We start from the raw sequence: 20,797 nt of genomic DNA, 5'->3' as shown, positions 1-20,797 counted from the left end.
CAATTTTACATGTATAAGTTCTATTTTTTTTATACAACGATATTTTATTTTACACAATTAGGTGAGAGATTTGACTAAGTCACATAAGTATAGGCAAACCTAAATCCTCCTACTTTTAATGAAAAATGATAAGTGCTTAAAATTTGAACTTCATCAAAATAGAGAAAAAAAATACACATTCACAAATGATACATATCTTAAATACTAATATATAATCTCTAATTCATTCTAATTTTGCAGTATCTCTATTGTTTTTCTTTTCAGTGTTTTCACTATTTCTCATAACTGTTTAAAATAAATTCAATATGTCAATGTAGTAGACTGATAATTATCATTCCAAAAGTTATTATGTATAGACTATTCTTAACCTACTTTAACTAAAAGTTAAAGTGCAAGTGATCATTTACCACAATGGTGAAATGATGTTGAGTTCTTGCATAACGGCGTGGGTTTAAACTCTGTCAGTGGCTAATCTAACATCTAATCTAACAAAATCTATTGTAACTTTAAAAGTTAAAGCAAACATTAGTAAGGAATTCAATAATTACCAGGGGAGAATGGTCTAAACTAAACAAACTTAGCAAAATGTTAGAAGAACTAGACGATTGATCACCATCCCAATTAATCCCAGCGTTTGAAAATTAAGATAGACTATTTATACTTGTCTAGGTGCCCTCCTAAACCCACCTAGACACCCACCTAGGTCACAAGTCTCACTTAGACACAAAATATATAACTTTCATTTTGCATTTTATTTTTTCAATAAATTGTAAGAGACTTGTTGAATTTTGGATGAACACTCATTATTTACTTGTTTCCCATAACTTTAATATGTTCTAGTACTTTATTCTAATACTTTATAATCTCTATGTCATTTTGTTTTGCAATTTATGTATCTCAATACAATTATGTATTTTTGACACATCCCGACTCAGAATATCCATTAGAACCCCAAATCGAGGCGTGCTGGGCAACACCAACGAGGTGACGAAGCCATAAAGTGTGATAATGTATAAAGTGTGAATACATTAAAATCTTAAAATGCCTAAGTACACAAGTGCACGGTGAGTGGGTCTGGACCCATTTCACTCGTGATACAGAGCATAGGTATAGTAGAGTAAGGTAAGATAGTGATTATACCATCAAAAGAAGCCATCTCGTACTGGGAAGTGTCACAAATCTTCGTCGATACAGAAACTCTGCTGCTAGTACCTGGAGGGGTGCATAAATAGAAAATGTGAGTGAGTGATCGAAATAAGGATTTTCAAAATCATTTCCATTATCAAATGTAGTAACCCCTCGCCGAAAGGCCTGTATAGTTTCCAACAAATCATACTACGTAAAAGTATGAAATCAAAAGTATACTAATAGTAAACCCGGAAGTATACCACTATCCAGCATCTCATTGGCAATACAAAGAATCACGTGCTTAATAAACCATATTAGCATGCAAGTTAGAATTTCCTATGGTGACCTGTATAACTATGCACATATCACATCACATATCATCACATATCTCATCATGTATAGCTAGTATATAAGTCAGAGTCACCTATAGTGACATGTACGATTTATTCATATCGCATCACATATCTTATCATCATTGCTAGCACATATAAGTCAGAGTCACTTATAATGACCTGTACGACTTATTCATATCTCATCTAATCTCTCAACAATCATTGCTAACACATATAGCTCCTTAATCAATTTCTGCACATGAGTCGGAACCACCTAAAGTGGTCTGTACGACAGGCTGGGTGTAAATAAATACGCTCAAGTGCTATGATCATGTGAAGGTTGTGCGAAATATTGCAAGTCACCTACGAGTTGGAACCACCTAAAGTAGTTTGTACGATAGACTGTCACATACCTTGGATCCAAGGTGAGCATGTGGTGCAGGAGGTGAACGATCACGTGAAGACTGGCCACGAGTGGGAGCATTAACACCGAGGTGCAGGTTTATGAGCTCTAACATATCTCAATACAATCGTGCTCACTACCATCATTATCATTAAAGTGTACTTACCTGAATCTTACTTGAGCGTCTGTGGCGTCATTTAGCACTTCAAAGCATTCACAATAATTAGGTTCAGGTAATAAACATATGAGTATGCCATGATGTAAATCTGAAATTCAACCATATTATAAACATTTCCAGATATATAGACATATATACAAATAGCATGAAATGCATAACTGTAACACCCCACTCCCGAACTATTTACTTTCAAGAGTAATCATAAGTGTAAGTCCAATTAGACACTAATTAAATTAACTATCACTTCTTACCTTTCCTTACCTCAATTTCTTGGTTCTTCTATCTTAACTTATGTCCAACATTTAAATACCAAAACCTAAGGTTAAATCTCCCATTTTTCACCAATCTTCCTCACACTACTCAATTCCACAAGCAAGGCTATTATCTTAAATATTTCGTCATGTGTATTGTATGGCTGCATCTAACGTCTCGTTAGACTGCCTACGTACCCTAAACAAGGATCAAGCCCTTCGTAGTTCACACTAGTCCTCCAAAGCATTAACAAAAATTATATGAAATTCAATTTGTAAACGTTTGTGGAATTATCAATCATGTGTGTGTGTGTGTGTATATATATACACGATAAAAGGAAAAGACCCACTCATTGGTAAGTGGAAGGGTCGCAGCTCCCCAACCTCGAGTGACTGCGCTCGTCCTCGAGATAGGTCTCACCTGACGCTGTTAGAATATTCCGTTAACTTTGATGGAATATTCTTCTCCTTCTCCGGTGAGCCTCACCGGTCGTCGTCGTCCGCCGCCGTCAACGTCGCCATCTGCAACTCGAATTCTGGCCGGTTTCACTTTTGTGACCCAAAACCCCGAAAACTCACCGAATATTTCGATCACCTCTGCAAGTTGCCAACCCGAGCTTTCCGACGTCCAAAATCTTCCAAAATTATTCCCCGATCATCGTGAAGATGTTCTAAAGCTTCCTATAAGCTTAGAATCTTCCAAAAACTTCACAATTACGTGTACATGAACAATACCTCAAATCGGAGGTTATGGTTCTTGGGTTTTCCGACAGCTTCACATCCTAAAAATGGTATAGCTCAACTCCTGAGCTTGAAATGAGTCCAAAAATACCAACAATGACCACGATCCGTGGGTGGAGAGGTTAGTTTCGAAGTTGTCCGTACAAGTGTACGGAAATGGAGGAAAATCCGAGAAAGTGGAAAGAGAGGAGGGTCCAGGAATTTGTTTTGGTGTGTGTATGTCCTGATGGCAGCCAACCCAGAACAAAAGAAAACAAATCGCCCAAGACACCGACTAACGTCCAAGGGCAAAATCGTCATTCCACGTTATCTAAGATAACTTTCGGGATGGGCTGTCACAATTTTTTAAGTGTAGTTGGACATTCATTTATATGTTATATAATAAAATTTAATCAAAATTAAAAGAAATCGCTTAGGCCCCTGTTTAGACGCCTAGGGGTAGGCCCTTCCCACGGCCTGACTAGCGTCTTTTAAAACCTAGAAGCTGACCCTTCTAAGGGTTAATTGGCCCTACCCTTCATTCACATGCACCTAAGAATCAAGAAAATATTTTAATGTGAAATACTCACATGCTAAGAGCATCTCTAATGGAGACCCTAAATGGAATCTCTACAACCATATGGTCCCTAAATATAGGGAAAAATGACTTCTAATGAACCAGAATCGACCTCAAAGCATCTCAATACATAGGGACTTGCCGGATACCTTAAAAGAATTCTCAAATATGAGGACTACATATAGAGACTTGAATAGTGGACTCCATATTAATTTTGAGTGGGAATGGTGCTGCTCTTTTATGTTTTTTTTTTCTTTGTTTTTTGAACCCACCCAAGTGGGGCAACTTCTCATTTGCCTTTTTATTTATTTATTTATTTTTAATTCTTGAAAAATCAATGGTAGAGATAGTTTTTTATTTTCATCAATGGTTACAATATTTCAATTAAATGAATAATAACTTTTTAATATTTTAGTCTCTATATTAGGGATTATACTATAAAGAATTTCCATTGTAAACAATATTCTTTTAGCGACTCAAATATTCCTCTAAAGCTCATAAATGAGTCCTCAAAAGTGGTGGTGGGAGTCCCTAAAAGGACTCCCATTGTAGATGCTCTAAGAATGTCATTGACGGATATTTTGGCCCCCTTAAAAAATGTTGAGCTATCTTGCGGAGTCCTTCATTCTATCCAATCAGGATTTAGGGACAAATAATCATATTATGTAGTTTGCTTCATAATTTTATCAAAATGTATATAGACATTGACCTTGAGGAAAACACTATGCTTACAGTTGCTGACTTGCCTATAGTCGAAGATTTACCAGAAGTAATAGCCTAAAGTGAAACCGTTGAGTCAAGCGAGAGATAGACTCAATGGAGGGATGATCTTTCAAGAGCAATGTATGATGACTGGAGAGAAATGAGGGATTGAAAACTGGTTAAGATGATTGTTGTTGTAATTATTTTTTGTTGTTTTGATTTTTTTTATGTTTGTATTACTTAACTCATACAAGATATGTAAAGACAATTTGATTTGTTTCTTATGACAATTTTCTTTAAGTGATGTTATTGTTACCTATGTATTATTTGACTTCTTTGATAGATTATATGACTTCCTCACAAAATTGAACTAATCATGAGGAGATGTATTGCTTATCATCCCCTAGGAGATGATAACTGATGGAGCTAAGTGTGAGGCTAGCCGTTTTAGAGCTAGTATTTTCCTAACGATTGCCTTCAAGATGTGGGGAAAGATTCTCAACATTAGTCTAGAGGCGAAACATGTACAAAACAAAGTGAAGCGTTTGAAAGACAAGTATGAAAGTGCATATAACTAAATACTAGTGTGTTTGGCTAGGATGACAAGAAAAAAAAGTGTTGTTTGGTACCATTGGGTTTGCTTTCTACGGGTTCTTATTGTGGAAACATCTTCATGCAACTTACTAACTAAATAAGTCATTCTCGTTGCACCCACGCTTGTCCATGGTATTTGGGAAAGACCGAGCCACATAGCTGAATCAACATATGTAACGGAAAACATGGGGTTCGAAAATGAGGGATATGAGGCCTTCTCTTGGTGCATCTACTTTATCTAAACCTATTAGGAAGAAATGATGCAGGTTGTGATAGAGCAGTTACTGAAATGAAGAAGTTGGGTGAAAGTTTTACTTTCGGGGAAGGAAAAACGAGGTTACCTTATGAGCTTCAAGCCATGGTGTTTCTTATATGTCAGGTGTTATGAGTTGCAATGAAGTTAGTGAAAGATACTAATCTATCACTTATTTGGTGTATCTTGGATGATTCACACAAGCCATATTTCATTAAAATGTACCATTTTGGGGGTTTGTAAAGTAGGATAAACTATATGCGATGCTATAAGTAGGATGAATTGTGTTAACATGTGATGCTTTCATTATTGTTTTAGCAAGTCAATATTTTTTTTAAGTCAAGAAAAATGTTCGAGTTGGGATATTTCATTTTCTCTTTTTCTTTTTCCCAATTGCATCTTCCCTTGTTTGCACATTTATAAGTTCTAGAATGTCTTTTTATTAGGTTACAAGATCAATGTCACATTCTGACCCGAGTTTGATTTTGTCGTAACACGATATTGTTCGTTTTGGGTCCCGACCACACTCTCATGATTTTGTTTATGGGAACTCATACAAGAACTTCACAGTGGGTCACCCATCCTGAAATTGCTCTCGCGCGAACTCGCTTAACTTCGGAGTTCCGATGAACTCCGAAGCCAGTGAGCTCCCAAAAGGCTTCATGCTATATGGAGGTGTGCATGTACATATAAGGCATAGAGAATCCACTCATTTGAGTGATGTGGGATCTAACAATCAATCAATTTCAACCACGATTTGCTTTGTAATCAATATATCAAAATTCTTCGTTACCTATTGCATTTTTAAATACGTATTGATATTCGTAACTGTTACTCTAACAAATATATTATAAATAAGCATATATATATATATTGAAATATCAACAATAAAAAAAAAAGCGTCCCATTCCACCAAATTCCATAAACATTGTACCAAATAACAGACAGAACATAGTACATTGGTCATTTAAATTTTAATTTCATTCCGTTATGCACGTACCAAACATGGAACAGAATAACCCATTTTGACCTCCACATACTGAATGTAGCATAGAACCTCCGTTCCATCTGATTACATCACGTCCCATTTTGTTCTGTATACGTACCAAACCCTTCCATACATACTCAACGGTCAATGGCTCCCCCGTAATTTCACTCGAAATCCAGGGGTATAACGGGGACACCACAAAATCCCAATATGCGTAATAGTTTTCCCACTTTCCTTCTCTTATCGAAGGCGAAGGTCGGGGGCCGAGACACTTGCGCACAAAAGAATAAAAAGCGGAGAGAGAGAGAGTGAGCGCGCTAGAGAGAGAAAGTGCGAGAAAAATCGGAAGGTCACGCTGCTACGTTAATGGCGGTTAGGGTTTTCTACTGATCACCGGGAACCCTAATCACCCCCTCTATCCTCCCCAATCTCTCTTTTCCCCCGCCCTCAAAACCCTAATTTAACATTTTCTTAAATCCAATTCTCCTGTTCGATTCAGTCTCTTGCCCAATTATTCAATTTTTGCTCCGAATTCGAATCGCAGACTTTGGAGCTACGATGGGCGCGCCAGATAAAGCGCCGGTCAATTCGAATTCGATGCAGGTGAGTTTGCTTTTTCTTTCCCTGCAAAATTAGGAAGCTCGATACTTTGACCTAGAATGGCAGTGAGTAATGGTTTCTTTGTTATTTGCGGGTTTTGAGGTTTCAGCTTGATTTTATTCACTCCCAATTTTATGCTTTGTTTTGCTTTCTGCGTACTTTTGTTAGCTGTTCAATTCCCTTTTTTTTTTTTTTGGGGGGGGGGGGGGGGTGGTGGGAGTGGAAGGCTGATTATATTCGTTTGGGAATGTTAGCATTTTGAATGCTTTTCCGTTAGGGTTTCAGTGCAAAAATAAATATTGCCTGTGTTCTTCGAGCTCTCTAAGGTTTTAAAGTGTTGTACATATCAAATTAGCTGGTTGGAGCTCTAAGAGCTGTTGCACTGTGTGTGACACCGGTTAACAAGAGAGTTAGTAAACAGGCTAACTTTCTTAGCATTACTGGGTTTCTATTCTATTAATAGTAAGGAAAGTGTTCTTCACTGCAAAGGCGAATAACTACTGTTTGGGCGGTGTGGGTAAGTAGCATAAGTATCTTTTGATCATTTGAGGGGAAGCTATGTTTTTGAAGTGTGCAAAAAGGTACTGCTTTGGGTCGAGGGATGTGGTAGAATTTATCTTTATAATCAGGAGTTGTAGCTTGGAGTCTCCATGGTTGATACTGCTTTTTTATAAGTTGGAGGAGGATGAGTTTAGTTTATTTATCACAGGAAGCAGTTTAGTGGGACTTTCTGAGTGTTTTATTTGAAATCTTCTGTTGTACACAGCTTGTTTGAGCTCCATGCAAAAGTTCACATTCCTAAGCTAGTTAACTTTCTGGAACTTGAAAGGTGGGCTCCGAGTTTAATTTGGTGATGGTGTTTCTGATACTGATGTTGTCTCTATATTGACAATGGTGAAATTTGGAAGATTGTTGTCATTTTGTTTTTGCTGAAGTATTGGTCTTCCTTAGAAAATTTCCTTGTACGGCGATAGGTAGCTGACGTAGTGTGAAATAACAACCGTTCTAAGACATTTGTTGTTTTCTATTTTTTTTTTATGACATCTACAATACCTATTTCATTGGGCTAGATTCCTAGCTTTGGGACCTTTATGTTTCCCGTAATTGACCCCTTGTTTTCAGTTAAATGATGTCAAATGACGTGATTAATAATGTGGGCTCCCTAACAATTTCTTTTTCTAATCTTCAACAACTGCATTTAATAAGTGACAATATTTGTGACGGTATATTGAAATTTAATTCCTTAACCCTATTTATCATGTTTAGAAAAGTGGAAAGTTGGACTATCACCATATCCTTTAACTTTATTTGTTTCTGATTTATGCTCACTTTTTTTATATTTTGTATGTGTTTGCGAGTTTTTAGAGTCTCACATAGGCAGTAAACTCTTGACTTTGGTAATTATCTCTTTATGGCATTGTAAAATTAGACTTTTTCTTATTTATGTGCTAAGAACCAACACAAATATGGAAATGTTTTCTTGGAAAATCTTAAAAAATTTCTGAAATGACATGGCAGGCGTGATGCAAATAATTTATCTAAACTTAGATGCCCAGTATGCAAAACATCAGTTATAACTTCATAAAAACACTATGTCTAATAAAATTCAAATCTAACAATCAAAATATAGAAAAGGATCCTCCTGAAACAGAAATGAGTTCACTGTGCTAAATGCTCCTATATGCTCATCGTCTTCACTGTTATTCTGGAAAATCATCACAACTTACAATTCAGGTTAAGCCTTTTTGGTGAAGGGAGTGGTAGTGTTATGCAGGTGTGTCTGAGATGTAGTTCATTCTTTGGCTCCTGCATTGTACTGTTTCTGTCAGTGTTAATCTGATCATAAGAATGTCTTGATAATTGATTTGGTCTTAGAGGAGTGTTTCTTTATCTCTCCATTTCAGAGAGAGTTCATAATGCTTGCACTATATAAACTCGCTATTTCCATTAGAGAACTAGGATGTGCTGGGTTTAATATCAACGTTGAGCTATTATTTTTAGTTATTCGTTTCTAATGAAGAATAGTATTAAATGTGAGCAGAGAGATGCTGTGTTCAACTCAGTGTTATGGAGACTTAGGGTACATTGCATTGCTTGTGTGGCGTATTTGCACGATTTGCTGTGATAATGTCTGTGTAATAACATGAGGTAGCTGTAAGCAAGTAGTATGTACATTTACACTTTCAATTACAATAATTAATTTTGTGTTGATGAGTGTGTTAAATTTTTATGAGGATCTCTTATGTTGAATGTGAACATGTTACTTTATTCACATCTTTGTTCCGTATAATAGTCTGTTACCTGTGTTTACCTTTTCGTTTCCTCTTAAATTGCGTTTACGATTGTGAAAGCATGCCTTTTTTTCCTTCTAATATTGGAATCAAAGAAAGTTAATGTCCATAACTTTTTAAGATTCCAAAATTATGTATCTGCTCCATGGCCATCTTATAGTTTGAATTTGCATTAATGATGTTGGTATATAGCATGTAGTTGAAGTTGTTGGTCTAATTTTTCTTTTTCGTATCTCAGCGTGTTAAGGTTTACCGTCTGAGTGAGGATGGAAAATGGGATGATCAGGGAACTGGTCATGTCACGGTTGACTATATGGAGGTTTGTTTATCTCATTCATTTGTTAATCTGATAGACACAGTAAATTTGTGAGAATTAGTTGTTTTGAGTCACATTTCCTTGGAAATGATTTCTGAACTTACCCTGCATTTTGATTGAATGCAACTGTGGTAACACAGCGTTCAGAAGAGCTGGGTTTGTTTGTTATTGATGAAGAAGACAATGAGACATTACTTCTGCATCGAATCAGCTCGGATGACATTTACAGAAAGCAAGAAGGTATTTTTAAGTTTTAAGTGACACAATTTTGCTTTACTATTATATGGTATTCTCATGTGGTTAGGTTGATACTAAATTGTGAAGTTCGGGTTTTTTTCTTGTTAAGATACAATTATCTCATGGAGGGATCCAGAATATTCTACTGAATTAGCTCTCAGTTTTCAGGAGCCTACAGGCTGCTCTTACATATGGTAACTACCTAATTTTTGCCATTTGTTTTTCCTGATAACGTAGTTGTTACTAATTATTTTATGTGATCTATTCAGGGACCACATATGCAGCGTTCAAAGGAATATACATTTTAATTCTCTTAGCAGTAAGTGTTTGCAATATGATTCAAAATGTACTCCCTCTCTGTTCCTTGCATTTTAGATATGTGACTGCTGTAACCCTCTTCTTAGCGAACGCTTATTGTGTTTTCTCTCCATTTTTCAATTAAAAGTGCATGCAAATATTTTCCTTGATGAAAGATTTATCTGCCATGAAGCATTAATTTCAGAAAGCTTACTAGTGTAATAGGAATTGCGTATTTGTGGAAGTGGAACCCTATAAGGTTCATCCAATCTCTATATTATAAGACTACAAATCTGCTCCTTAAAACAAGATATTGAACACAGGAATGCATGATGAAACTTTTAAAGGTACCTAAATCCCTGAAGAAAGAATTTGTTCATCAACTTCTGGCCATTCTGGGTTAAGTCAAAGCTCATTGGTTGAATTAATATTTCCACTTTTCTGTGTGAAGGAAGGGTATGTTTCAATAATAGTATGGATTCTCTTATCTATGATTGTAGTGCTTATATCTGTTGTATGAGAAAGAGTGAAATTGTTTCAAATAATATGAATAAAAATAAATTTTCCTTAAATTTAAATAATGTCCATGTATACCTTCATTGTTTTCTGTATTCCAATTTGTGACATTTATTATTGGTTACATTGTGCTTGTGTGTTCTTAAATTTTATTTTTATTTGAAAATCAGTGACATGAATTGTCGATCTTTTCGATATCTGTAGATGAGACATTTCACAGTGCAAACAGTGAGTTGAGGGAGCTCCCTACGGTTGAGCTATCCACACTTCCCTTAATCGTTAAGGTGGTTTAGTTCTTTTGCATCTCATATGTTTGTTTATTCTTTTTTACTTTTCTCTTTTCATTTAATTTTTGAGATTGTCGTTTCATCATACTGGCAAAGTGATGACAATCATGTGGATTTTTTGTCTTGCAGACTGTGACTGAGAGTGGCATTGCTGAACAGATGCGACTTACAGAATTGATATTGACTGATGTAAGCTTTGTACAACTTTTGTGGATCTCTGAAGAAATGTGCAGTGAATTATTTAGCATGGTTCTTATTTTATAAAAAAAATCAATTGTTGAAGTACGTCCAAACATGTTATCCTTAATCATAAAATTTGTTTATTATTTTAACCTTCATCAACAGCTTGTTGATTCATGTATATACTATATTGCTTTTTCCTAACGAGTCTTTTAATCTTAACACAGCAAGAGTTTTTTCGAAAGCTCATGGGCCTATTTAGAATCTGTGAAGACTTAGAAAATGTTGATGGTCTTCACATGATATACAAAATAGTAAGGGGGATCAGTAAGTATTCCTTTTTGGTATTTCACTCTCAGAATCTGCTACATAAATGCATGTCTATCTTTTTATTGAGTGATATGTTGTTTTCTACCTGCAGTTCTGCTGAATAGTCCTCAGATCTTTGAGAAAATATTCGGTGATGATTTAATCATGGATATTATCGGTTCCCTTGAGAGTGAGTTTGTAATTGGTTTTTGTTCGCTTATATAACCTTCTGTTCTTGGATTGCGATTTAGTTGTAGCCTGGTAATTTGATTCTTAGTTCATTATGATTCAGTACTGTGTTGATATTGATGTTGAATTTTGGTTTGCAGATGACCCTGAATTATCTAATGTCCAACGTCATCGTAACTTTTTGAAAGAACATGTTGTTTTTAAGGAGGTAATAATTTTTGTGCTGTTGGGATTTGGGGCTAAGGACTAGGGATGTTGGATAGCATCTTAATTTATATTCGAGTTGGTTCTTTCTTTGCTGTGAATCTGGATTGACAATTTAATTTTGCACAGGCCATACCGATTAAAGATGCTATTGTGTTGTCAAAGATACACCAGACGTATAAAGTTGGATATTTAAAGGTTTGCCTGTTTTCTGTTTAACCTTTTTGTTTTTCCTACCACTTCAGTTGCAATTCTTACTTTCGACTACTTCTTTAGGATGTTGTTTTGGCTAGAGTTCTGGATGAGGCCACAGTTGCAAATCTCAATTCCATTATTCATGCAAACAACGCTGTCGTAAGATTTTACAACTCTTCTTTGAACATGTTGGGCTTTACGTTATATTAATTCTGATGTTCCTATTTTGTTTTAGGTTGTTTCTTTGCTAAAGGATGACAGTACCTTTATTCAAGAATTGTTTGCTAGATTACGGTCGCCATCCACCTCTGCGGAATCTAAAAAGAATTTGGTAATTTGATTTCCATAGGTGGTTTTTCATTGTATTTCTGACTTCTGCAGCATGATATTGATGCAATGCAGTTCTCAAAGGGAATCTTGAATATTTAACTAGATTTTTACATCTTGTAATTTCTCTTTTGATTTTCTTTTTCCTCCAATTTATTTAGAAATATTTATTAATGTCTCTAACGCTGATAAAAAGTCTTATGGTGGTTATTTTTATTTTCTTAATGTCAGCACCTGTAACTTTACCGCATTTTAATATGACCATAGTAATGATAGTGACCTTAGAATTTGTGGCTGCATTTCTCTGGTTAGTTTTCTTGACGTCACTCAGAATTGATTGTGCTTATCATTCCCTTTGCATTGTAGGTATATTTCTTGCACGAGTTTTGTAGTTTAAGCAAAAGCCTGCAGATGGTCCAGCAGCTTCGGCTATTTAGGTAAAAAAAATCCTGAAGTTACATTTCTTTACCTGCTATTATGTTTTGTAACTCTCCGTTGGTTTTTTAAATTTTGGTTACTTATGTTATGGTTGTTAGCTAAAAATATTTCTTTTAAGATGTCTTTGTTTTAAAGTGTGAAATGCTGAATGTCTGTAGGGATCTCATGAATGAAGGAATCTTTGACATTGTAACTGATGTGTTGCAGAGTGAAGACAAAAAGCTTGTATTAACTGGGTAATCAGATGTTTAGGAATCTGTATTTTGTATTTACTTTGCTGCGTCTCTCTCAGTTTTTTTCCCTTGTGTCATAATCCTAACAATTGGTGATTATAATGGATGCAGGACAGATATCCTGAGTCTTTTCATGAATCAGGATCCAAACCTTCTGCGTTCATATGTTGTTCGTCAGGAAGGAGCTCTACTTTTTGGACTCTTGGTATGCACTTTTCCAAATTATTTTTTGTCTATGAATGGACATGGACAATAACCTTCACCTGTCTTAGTTGATCTTCAAAGAAATCTTATAGTGAATTATTCAGTTTCAATGTCGTATCGATGACATGATTATGGCCTGTGAGGCGAAATTACAATCGACTACAATATGTGTGTTTATGTTTAATAACAGAAGGAGAAACCACCTAATTAGGCAAGCAACAGGTTATACTTGTGATTACATTGGGGATTGCCTATATTTGTATTAGATTTTTAGAACTGATATTAGGTGAATAGACATAGCAACCGTATCTAAAAGGAATCTAGTTGTTTTCCCCACACTCATAATATGTATAATCTGATGTCTGCATTTTTAGAACTGATATTAGGTGAAATGACATAGCAACTGTATCTAAAAGGAATCTAGTTGTTTTCCCCACACTCATAATATGTATAATCTGATGTCTGCATATAAGCATCCAGCATGGAAAAGACATTGACTGTCTTTGGCTACTTCCAGTTTAGTTGACCACACTGGTCCCAGTCATTTAAAATTTATAAATCCTGATGCAAGTGTTTTACTTATCTCTATCAATATTGATATTTAATTGTCTACTTACAGGTTAAAGGAATGATTACAGATTTCGGAGAGGACATGCACTGCCAGTTTCTTGAAATTCTTCGTAGTCTACTAGATTCATACACATTGTCAGGAGCTCAGGTATCTACTCTAGACATTTGTTTGCTAAATGTATTATGTCACTGTCGCTCTTCGTAGGACTCACCTATAGCCTCCTTAAATTTAATAGTTTTCTGTGGATATCATCTTTCTTCTTCTCTGTTGTCCTATAGTATGTATACTTTTTTTCATTCTTGAACTGCAACTACTCCCTCTTAATTATTTACCAATGGCGCTACACCAGTAGGTCCACTTAGGTTAGAGGGGCATAACAAATATGCACTTGTATAATTATGTATTTCTCTTTGTACTTGTGTGCATATATGTACATGTAATATTTACTTAAGAAGTTGGTGCACATGTTGACACCATTTGTGGTATGTTAATTGCTTTTTTTTTTAATTTTTTCCCCTCTTTTAGGAGCTTTTATTATGAGCTTTTTCGTTATATTCTCTAGCTCTTAAATAATCATATTCCCTTGCATATTATACGTATAATTTTAATACTTATCAATAATATCAGAAAATAACAAGAGGCTTTATGCCTTCTAGGGATATGGTCAATTGTAGATCTTGTTGATTTGATTACTTTATTGTTTTGTTTGCCGTTTTACTTGGGCCAGGTCATTGTTTTTTCCTTTTAACGATTTTCCGCCCTTGTTTACTGAAGTTACTTTCTGTGGCCAATTTTGTTCTAGTCCATCTCATAATTCTTTGGATTGTTCTTTCATTTAGAGTATGATGAATTTTTTTTATTATCACAAATTCAGAAGTTTCATATATGGAAGCTTTTCATGGAGTTTGCAATACGGTTTATTTCTGTGGGTGTAACAATTTGAATGTTGGTTTGTAGTTTATTATATCATGTCGGTAAAACTTGCATGTAAGAAAAAAAAAATTTCCAATGCCTCATTTTTATACTTGTACTGCATGGGTTGGTTATTGAGTTTCTTTTTTTTATCCCATTTGATTTTGCTACAGAGAGATGCAATTATCGAGATATTCTATGAGAAGCATCTGGGGCAGTTAATTGATGTTATAACAGCGTCATGTTCTTTGGAAGGCAATGGTCAATCATTTGATAAATCTTCTATCTCTGGTGGAAGAGGTGAAAGTCAGAGTGTTGCGAAGCCTGAAATATTATCAAATATATGCGAATTGCTTTGTTTTTGTGTCCTTCACCATCCATTCAGAATAAAGTAATATTTTGGCTCCTTGTACAATTTTCATAAATGGATTTCTGCTGCTGACCCTTGACATTGGAATGTTTGGGTTTTTGTCACTTGCAGGTGTAACTTTCTGCTTAGTAATGTGATGGATAAAGTTTTGTTGGTTACACAAAGAAGAGAAAAGTATTTAGTTGTTGCTGCAGTTCGATTTGTTCGCACTATTCTTTCACGTCACGTGAGTTTATGTTGATTAATAAAAGTTTTATTTATCCTTGAGCTCAGCTAAAATCCCAAAGAGATCGAAATGATCTGGAGGTGATCATTTTTGTTGTTTTGGACCAATTATCAATAGCAGAAACTGAAAAAAATTTGCATGAAAATTTAAAGTATATCATGTCGTGTGCTTCAACAAAAGTGAGGTTAAGATGAGCGATTTGCCATGCAAGACTAGAAGTCAATATGTCGTGACAGTATAGCTTGTTCAGATTTGAGAATGGTGGTTTCATAGTGAGAATTTCTCATCAGTATGATTGTAGTGGGAAATCTGGATAAAAAGAATGTTATATTTCAAAAAGGTTCTTGGTCTGCGCAACTTTTTCAGCTTCCATAGTACATATAAGAATGTTTATTATCATCTTTGTGCCCTGTTGTACGTATAGACTCTCTCTACCTGCTCTGATATGTTAAGTATGCAATCTTTCTTTTCTTTTTGGGCTAAGTTGTTCATGTAATAATTGGGCAATGCATGATTCTGCAGGATGAGCATCTGATAAATCATATTGTTAAGAACAACCTTCTGAAGCCAATTGTCAATGCATTTGTTGGTAATGGAAATCGATATAACCTGCTGAACTCGGCTGTTTTAGAACTTTTTGAGTTCATCCGGAAGGTGCTACTCTCTTTTAGACACAGTTTCTGGAGCTAAAGTATGTCTTGAAGGTATCATCTCATTTGTGTTTCTCTTTTTCCAGGAAAACTTGAAGTCGTTGGTTAAATACTTGGTTGATTCATTCTGGGATCAGTTGGTCAGATTTGAGAATTTTGCTTCGGTTCACTCCCTCAAAGTAAAATATGAGCAGGTACTATGCTCCGATATTTTCTCCACTCCTAAATTTGGAGCTTTTGTATTTGACACGTGCTTTTGCAGTGCCTAGAACATTTTGGAACCAAAGGCACGGCTAATGTGTCAGACCCTAGAAAACGAAATGATGAGCGTGCTTTGGAGAAAGAAGAAGAAGAGTATTTCAACGAGGACAGGTATGTCTTTGTGTTGAACGTTTATCGTGTATTGATAGTGCTCTTTCCCGCTACTTTGTTACCAATAGCCACTGAATATGATGGAACTTGGTAATCAGTGATGAAGAAGATACAGCATCTGCATCCATGCCAAATACCCAAAAAGTACAGGCCCAACCGCAACCTGTTTTATCCAATGGAGTTGCTGCAAGTTATCCACCATCCAGGTATTATACTCTTCTAGTGTAGATTTATCAGAGTGCACTTTCAGAATATTTTTGGCTATACGGCCCATATGTTCATATTGATTTTTGTAGTCCAAGGTCTGTTGGGCTGGTGGATTATGATGACGATGAGGACGACGAAGACTACAAGCCACCGCCCAAGAAACATCCTGAACCTTCTGATGAAGAGGAAGGAACAATGGAGTCCCTTAGGTTGAAGCGGAAATTGGCTTCTAAGGATAGGGAGACCGAGCTAGCAAAGAGGCAAAGGTTGGGTAAAAACTCCAAGCCAAAAGAAAGTGTGTTTGCTGCTTTGTGTACAACTCTAAGCCAGGCAGTGCTACCGAATAAGAAAATTGCAAGCAGTATGCATACAACTCGCATAGCTGAGGGGGTCAACAACTCAGGTGAAGGGAAAAATCAAGAGAATGATGAGCATGCTATTTCTAAGAGCTGTTCTGAGAACAACAGTTGCGATGATGCTGACAATAGGGAAAATGAGCCTACTACTTCTAGAGGCTGCTCGGATCACTTGCATGGCACACCGGATGATAGACAGTTGGGTGGAGAGGACTGCCCGTTGATACCACCAAAATCTTCACCGGAAATGGCTGTAAATGGGTCGTAAGTTATATTTAGCTAACGGGGTTACTGCTTTGTGTTGTTTATGCAACTCGTGAATGCGTGCTTGGTGCCAGAAAGCGGTGCCCGGCCGCGGATGAGCATTCATTTGGAAGAGAGGAAGTGAATCGACAGAGAAGAGAGGATGAATTTGGTCTATGGCTTCCATCGACGATGGTAGGAGTGCATACTGTATAGTGCCACTGCGACGCGGAAAGAAAAAGGAAGTCAATAGTCACAATGTGGGGGGCCAAGCCTATCATCAACTCTTCATTTGGCCTTATTGGGGTTTTTGAAGTATTTGGGTTTTTGTAAAACATTCATCAGCATTGGTTTCTCTATATCCAATTTTCTCTTTTTTTTTCTTTGCCTTTCATCTCAAGTTTTGTGTTTTGTTCGATTTGTTCCTTATATTTTTTGACATAGAACCGAGCGCAATGACGTTCTAGGATTCATATAGCCGATTCTACTTAGTGGGAATTTTTTTTTTTGGTTGTGATAGAAATTAGAAAGGGCACCAAATTATAAGAGCCCTGTGTTGGATGGGATTGTGCCCTCTAATGCCAAAAGTATTTTTATGGTGGGGGTGGGGGTTGGTTGTAACTTGTAAGAGAGAGAGTTGGGGTTTTTCAGTATTCGGTAGGGAGTGAAATTTTCATTTTTCACTCGCTGTAAATTGCTAGAGTTTTTAGAATTATCCAAGATAACTTATGGAATGATTTCTACCTTTAATAACATGCAACCCCAAAGAAAGTCTAGTAAATTTTGATTTGTTGGTATCCCACCTCCATTGCAAGAAAAAAATACCAACCTGTTGATCTTAAAAATGCTGGTTTTAAGAATGAGTGTTTGCCTTTTTTCCGACCTTTATTGCCCAACTTAAAAGGAGACGAATCGAATTCGTTTACGATTCCGGGGCCAAGTGAAAACGTCGAATTGTGATGTTTGGTTATCTGCTCCAGTCGAGTGACAAATTCTAAATTTCACTAACGAATACCAGAATCTAAAGTCAAGAATGTTATGTTGGAAGGTGATAGATGGAGTTTAGGGTAGTGATGAAAATTTGAGATGCATTTGATATTCTAACTCCAGTCTGTTGTTTGTCCAGCAGGATTTGGATCCCATCTGAATTCAAATTGTGAGGATTCTAGAGATCCTCATATTTTAGCAATTTATCGTGTATCGTGCAGTTAGAAATCATTTGATTTTTTTTAATTTAAAATTAAACACAAATAGTATCTGATAAAAATTGATTGCACAATTTAGATAAACAACTAAGATTTGAAGATCTTTAAGATCCTCACAAAATGAATCCTGAGAGGATCCTCTTCCTGTCCAGCAGATCAGTCCAGACTCATTGCCGTAGTGTTTGTTTGTGAGGCAGGTTAATAGGGGACAGATGGCAAACAGTTGGAACAAGTCGCCCCGAAGTTCGCAGGAGAAAGACACGTACGTAGCGTTGCATGAGCACGTGTCTTCCTCGTACCTTCTTGCCTCATTTTCTACTTGTTCCCCGCTTTATTCTCATCACTCATCACAGCAGTATAACCTCGAACTTTTACGATATCGAACAAGTAATACTGAAGCAGTGTTAAGATATGTTGAACACGACCAGCAGCACTAGTTTGGAAACAAAGCCGTCGTTGCTGCAGGAGCTGCGCAGCTTCGACAAGAGCGGCATCTTCGACCTCGGCCACCCTCTCCTCAACCGCATCGCCGAGAGCTTCGTCAAGGCTGCTGGGGTATCCTCTCCTCTCCTTACCCTTCCATTCTTCACGCGCACACACACGCACACACACACTCTCTCTCTCTCTCTCTGTATGTGTCCGTGTGCCTTGTGTTAACAACTGTACGTCCAAAATATATGAGCATTTCGTTAATAAGGTTGTGTTGCTGCAATGGACAGATCGGAGCTATTCAGGCTGTGTCGCGCGAGGCTTATTTCATAGCCACTGAAGGTAATAACTAAATAATCTCTCTGTTTCCTTCTACTTTGGAATTTCTTGGTTTTTACATACGTACGTATGTATATGTATGGATCTACAAGTATTCGTTTAAATTTTAATTATCTGAATAACTTGATGGGACAAATCATGTTTGGGATTTGAGCTATCTGCATATAATTAATGTTGTCTATCTAAAGAGACAGACAATTGTTGATGCGTACGTACTACGTATACATGTTCATTATAATGTGCAGGATTCGATTCAAGTACAAATGGTATTCCGCCCGAAATCTCAGTTCCAGGCAACAAAAGGCAACGCTTCCCTGACCTCAGAGGTATATATGCAGCTAGCCACTCCATAGTTATTTTTATAACTTTTATTGATGTAGTATGCCCGCCCGACTACAAAACCACGGATGTAGATTACGAGAGAACCCCTTGTAATATTACGTATGTGCTTGCTCAGTTGTTGGTATATTGAACAATTGGTTGTGTCTCAAGCGGCTGTTATGTGCTTTGCAGGTGAAAACAACAGAAAATCTCTTGAAGCTATGGTGAGTAGAAAACTAGCAATCAAGCATATAATTCCAATTACCAAGATTGCATTTCGTCGTTGCCCTCAAATTACCAATCAATTATATATTGAGGTGCTCTAATGTTATACCTCTTTAATGAACCACCACAAATTGATCCATAAATAATTGAATTCTCTTGCGGCTGTCTGGCCTTATCTGCATTGGAGCTTTCTGGCTTGTCTGCCATTTGATAATTTATGTACTTCTTCGGATTATTGAATGAGCTCTAGCAAAGTCGTGATGCAGTTAGTAGTCACTGATTGATCGTCACAATGTTTTCCAGGTGAAGAATACAGGAAAGGAATCATTACAATGGGGTAAGCACATCTTCTAAATCAAATTGCAAACATGAAATGCATCAGTTTGCAAGCTATAGGTTTCAGTTTTTCCTGCTTACAACTATGTATGCGCGGTTTGGAAACAGTGTCATGTACCACTGGGATTTGAAGGAAGTTGACTTATTTTATTTCTCAGGGCTGGCTGCGGGGGTGTATTCGGGTCTTACATATGGCCTGGCAGAGGCTCGTGGAGCTCACGATTGGGTAATGCTTGATTATCTTCTGTCATGGATTGAATGCTGCAGCATTACTAAGAGCTTGCTACTTGTATGGTGCTTAAAGCCGTTATTGCTTGGTTCCTTGGTGCAGAAAAACAGTGCACTTGCGGGAGCGATTACAGGCGTTGCCCTGGCACTCACATCGGAGGGTTCGTCCCATGAGCAGATAGTGCAAGGCGCCATCACCGGAGCTGCCATATCCACCGCTGCAAATCTTCTTTCTGGGATATTTTAGGCTGCTGGTTGGGGTCATATTCATATGTAGTCCCACAGAAAGCCTTCTTTTTGATAATGCAGGGATGTGACTTGCCCCATCTCTCTCTTGTTTTAAGGAACTTGTGGTTAGGGTTTTGCTTTCACCATCTATAATGTTGCCCTCTGTTCATTCTGGATGCGTAAACTTCACTGGTTTAGTATCGAGATTTCCAGATGTTTTAGATGGTTGGTTATTGAAGGTTCATTTTGGTTATCGGCAAGTTTTTAGACGTTGCGACTCCATTGTACTAATGTCATACAAGTCATTATTCGTCATTATTTGAATTTTAAGGGTTTTTCTTCTCATTACGTATTAGACATTATTCCACTTAAACCACAATGCAAACCATAGCTAAACCTTTATTTTCCTTTATGTTTATTATAGACAGACCAATCATAGGATTCAAATTTATGACATCCTCCAACACCTGTAAAAAAATATAGTCCAATGTATGGTAAACAAATTGATAAATTTTATTTCTTGCATTGCAATATTGGCAACCCACTCACGTAGCTTCTTTTGTTTTTTTTAATGCGACCAGCTGGTGGTCAAGTCGCGACAATTCACTTTGCTGGGAGCAAAGGCATTTT

The 20,797-nt window shown here is 36.7% G+C and overlaps 2 protein-coding genes across 2 annotated transcripts; both read left to right on the top strand.

The window, feature by feature from the left end:
- Positions 1-6,382: 6,382 nt before the first annotated feature.
- LOC103940504 (serine/threonine-protein phosphatase 4 regulatory subunit 3) lies at positions 6,383-16,991 on the top strand. The gene is made up of 24 exons (XM_018645806.2): positions 6,383-6,729; positions 9,256-9,336; positions 9,474-9,573; positions 9,680-9,764; positions 9,840-9,889; positions 10,588-10,667; positions 10,800-10,859; positions 11,078-11,177; positions 11,272-11,349; positions 11,489-11,556; positions 11,682-11,750; positions 11,829-11,906; positions 11,983-12,078; positions 12,441-12,511; positions 12,671-12,748; positions 12,857-12,950; positions 13,569-13,667; positions 14,606-14,823; positions 14,914-15,028; positions 15,551-15,682; positions 15,765-15,872; positions 15,941-16,050; positions 16,149-16,256; positions 16,347-16,991. The coding sequence occupies exons 1-24, from the start codon at positions 6,685-6,687 to the stop codon at positions 16,879-16,881; spliced, it is 2,658 nt and encodes an 885-aa protein (XP_018501322.2). The 5' UTR covers positions 6,383-6,684; the 3' UTR covers positions 16,882-16,991.
- Positions 16,992-18,472: 1,481 nt separating this feature from the next.
- LOC103959319 (outer envelope pore protein 16-2, chloroplastic) lies at positions 18,473-20,316 on the top strand. Its single transcript, XM_009371671.3, has 7 exons — positions 18,473-18,616; positions 18,781-18,832; positions 19,075-19,155; positions 19,343-19,374; positions 19,679-19,712; positions 19,870-19,937; positions 20,043-20,316. Exons 1-7 carry the CDS (start codon positions 18,473-18,475, stop codon positions 20,184-20,186), a joined length of 555 nt encoding a protein of 184 aa, XP_009369946.2. The 3' UTR covers positions 20,187-20,316.
- Positions 20,317-20,797: the final 481 nt, after the last annotated feature.

The sequence above is a fragment of a genome, unplaced genomic scaffold (genome assembly GCF_019419815.1).
Source record: "Pyrus x bretschneideri cultivar Hongxiangsu unplaced genomic scaffold, Pyrus_bretschneideri_v1 Contig6, whole genome shotgun sequence".
NCBI classification, from domain to species: domain Eukaryota; kingdom Viridiplantae; phylum Streptophyta; class Magnoliopsida; order Rosales; family Rosaceae; genus Pyrus; species Pyrus x bretschneideri.
This window is presented reverse-complemented; position numbering and strand designations above follow the sequence as displayed.

Coding starts and splice junctions, on each gene's coding strand:
- LOC103959319 (XM_009371671.3), top strand. CDS start 18,473: ATGTTGAACACGACCAGCAGCACTAGTTTGGAAACAAAGCCGTCGTTG. Junction 18,617..18,780: donor GCTTCGTCAAGGCTGCTGGG/GTATCCTCTCCT, acceptor TGCAATGGACAG/ATCGGAGCTATTCAGGCTGT. Junction 19,375..19,678: donor GAAAATCTCTTGAAGCTATG/GTGAGTAGAAAA, acceptor AATGTTTTCCAG/GTGAAGAATACAGGAAAGGA.
- LOC103940504 (XM_018645806.2), top strand. CDS start 6,685: ATGGGCGCGCCAGATAAAGCGCCGGTCAATTCGAATTCGATGCAG. Junction 10,668..10,799: donor CACTTCCCTTAATCGTTAAG/GTGGTTTAGTTC, acceptor TTTGTCTTGCAG/ACTGTGACTGAGAGTGGCAT. Junction 16,257..16,346: donor GCAAGTTATCCACCATCCAG/GTATTATACTCT, acceptor TGATTTTTGTAG/TCCAAGGTCTGTTGGGCTGG.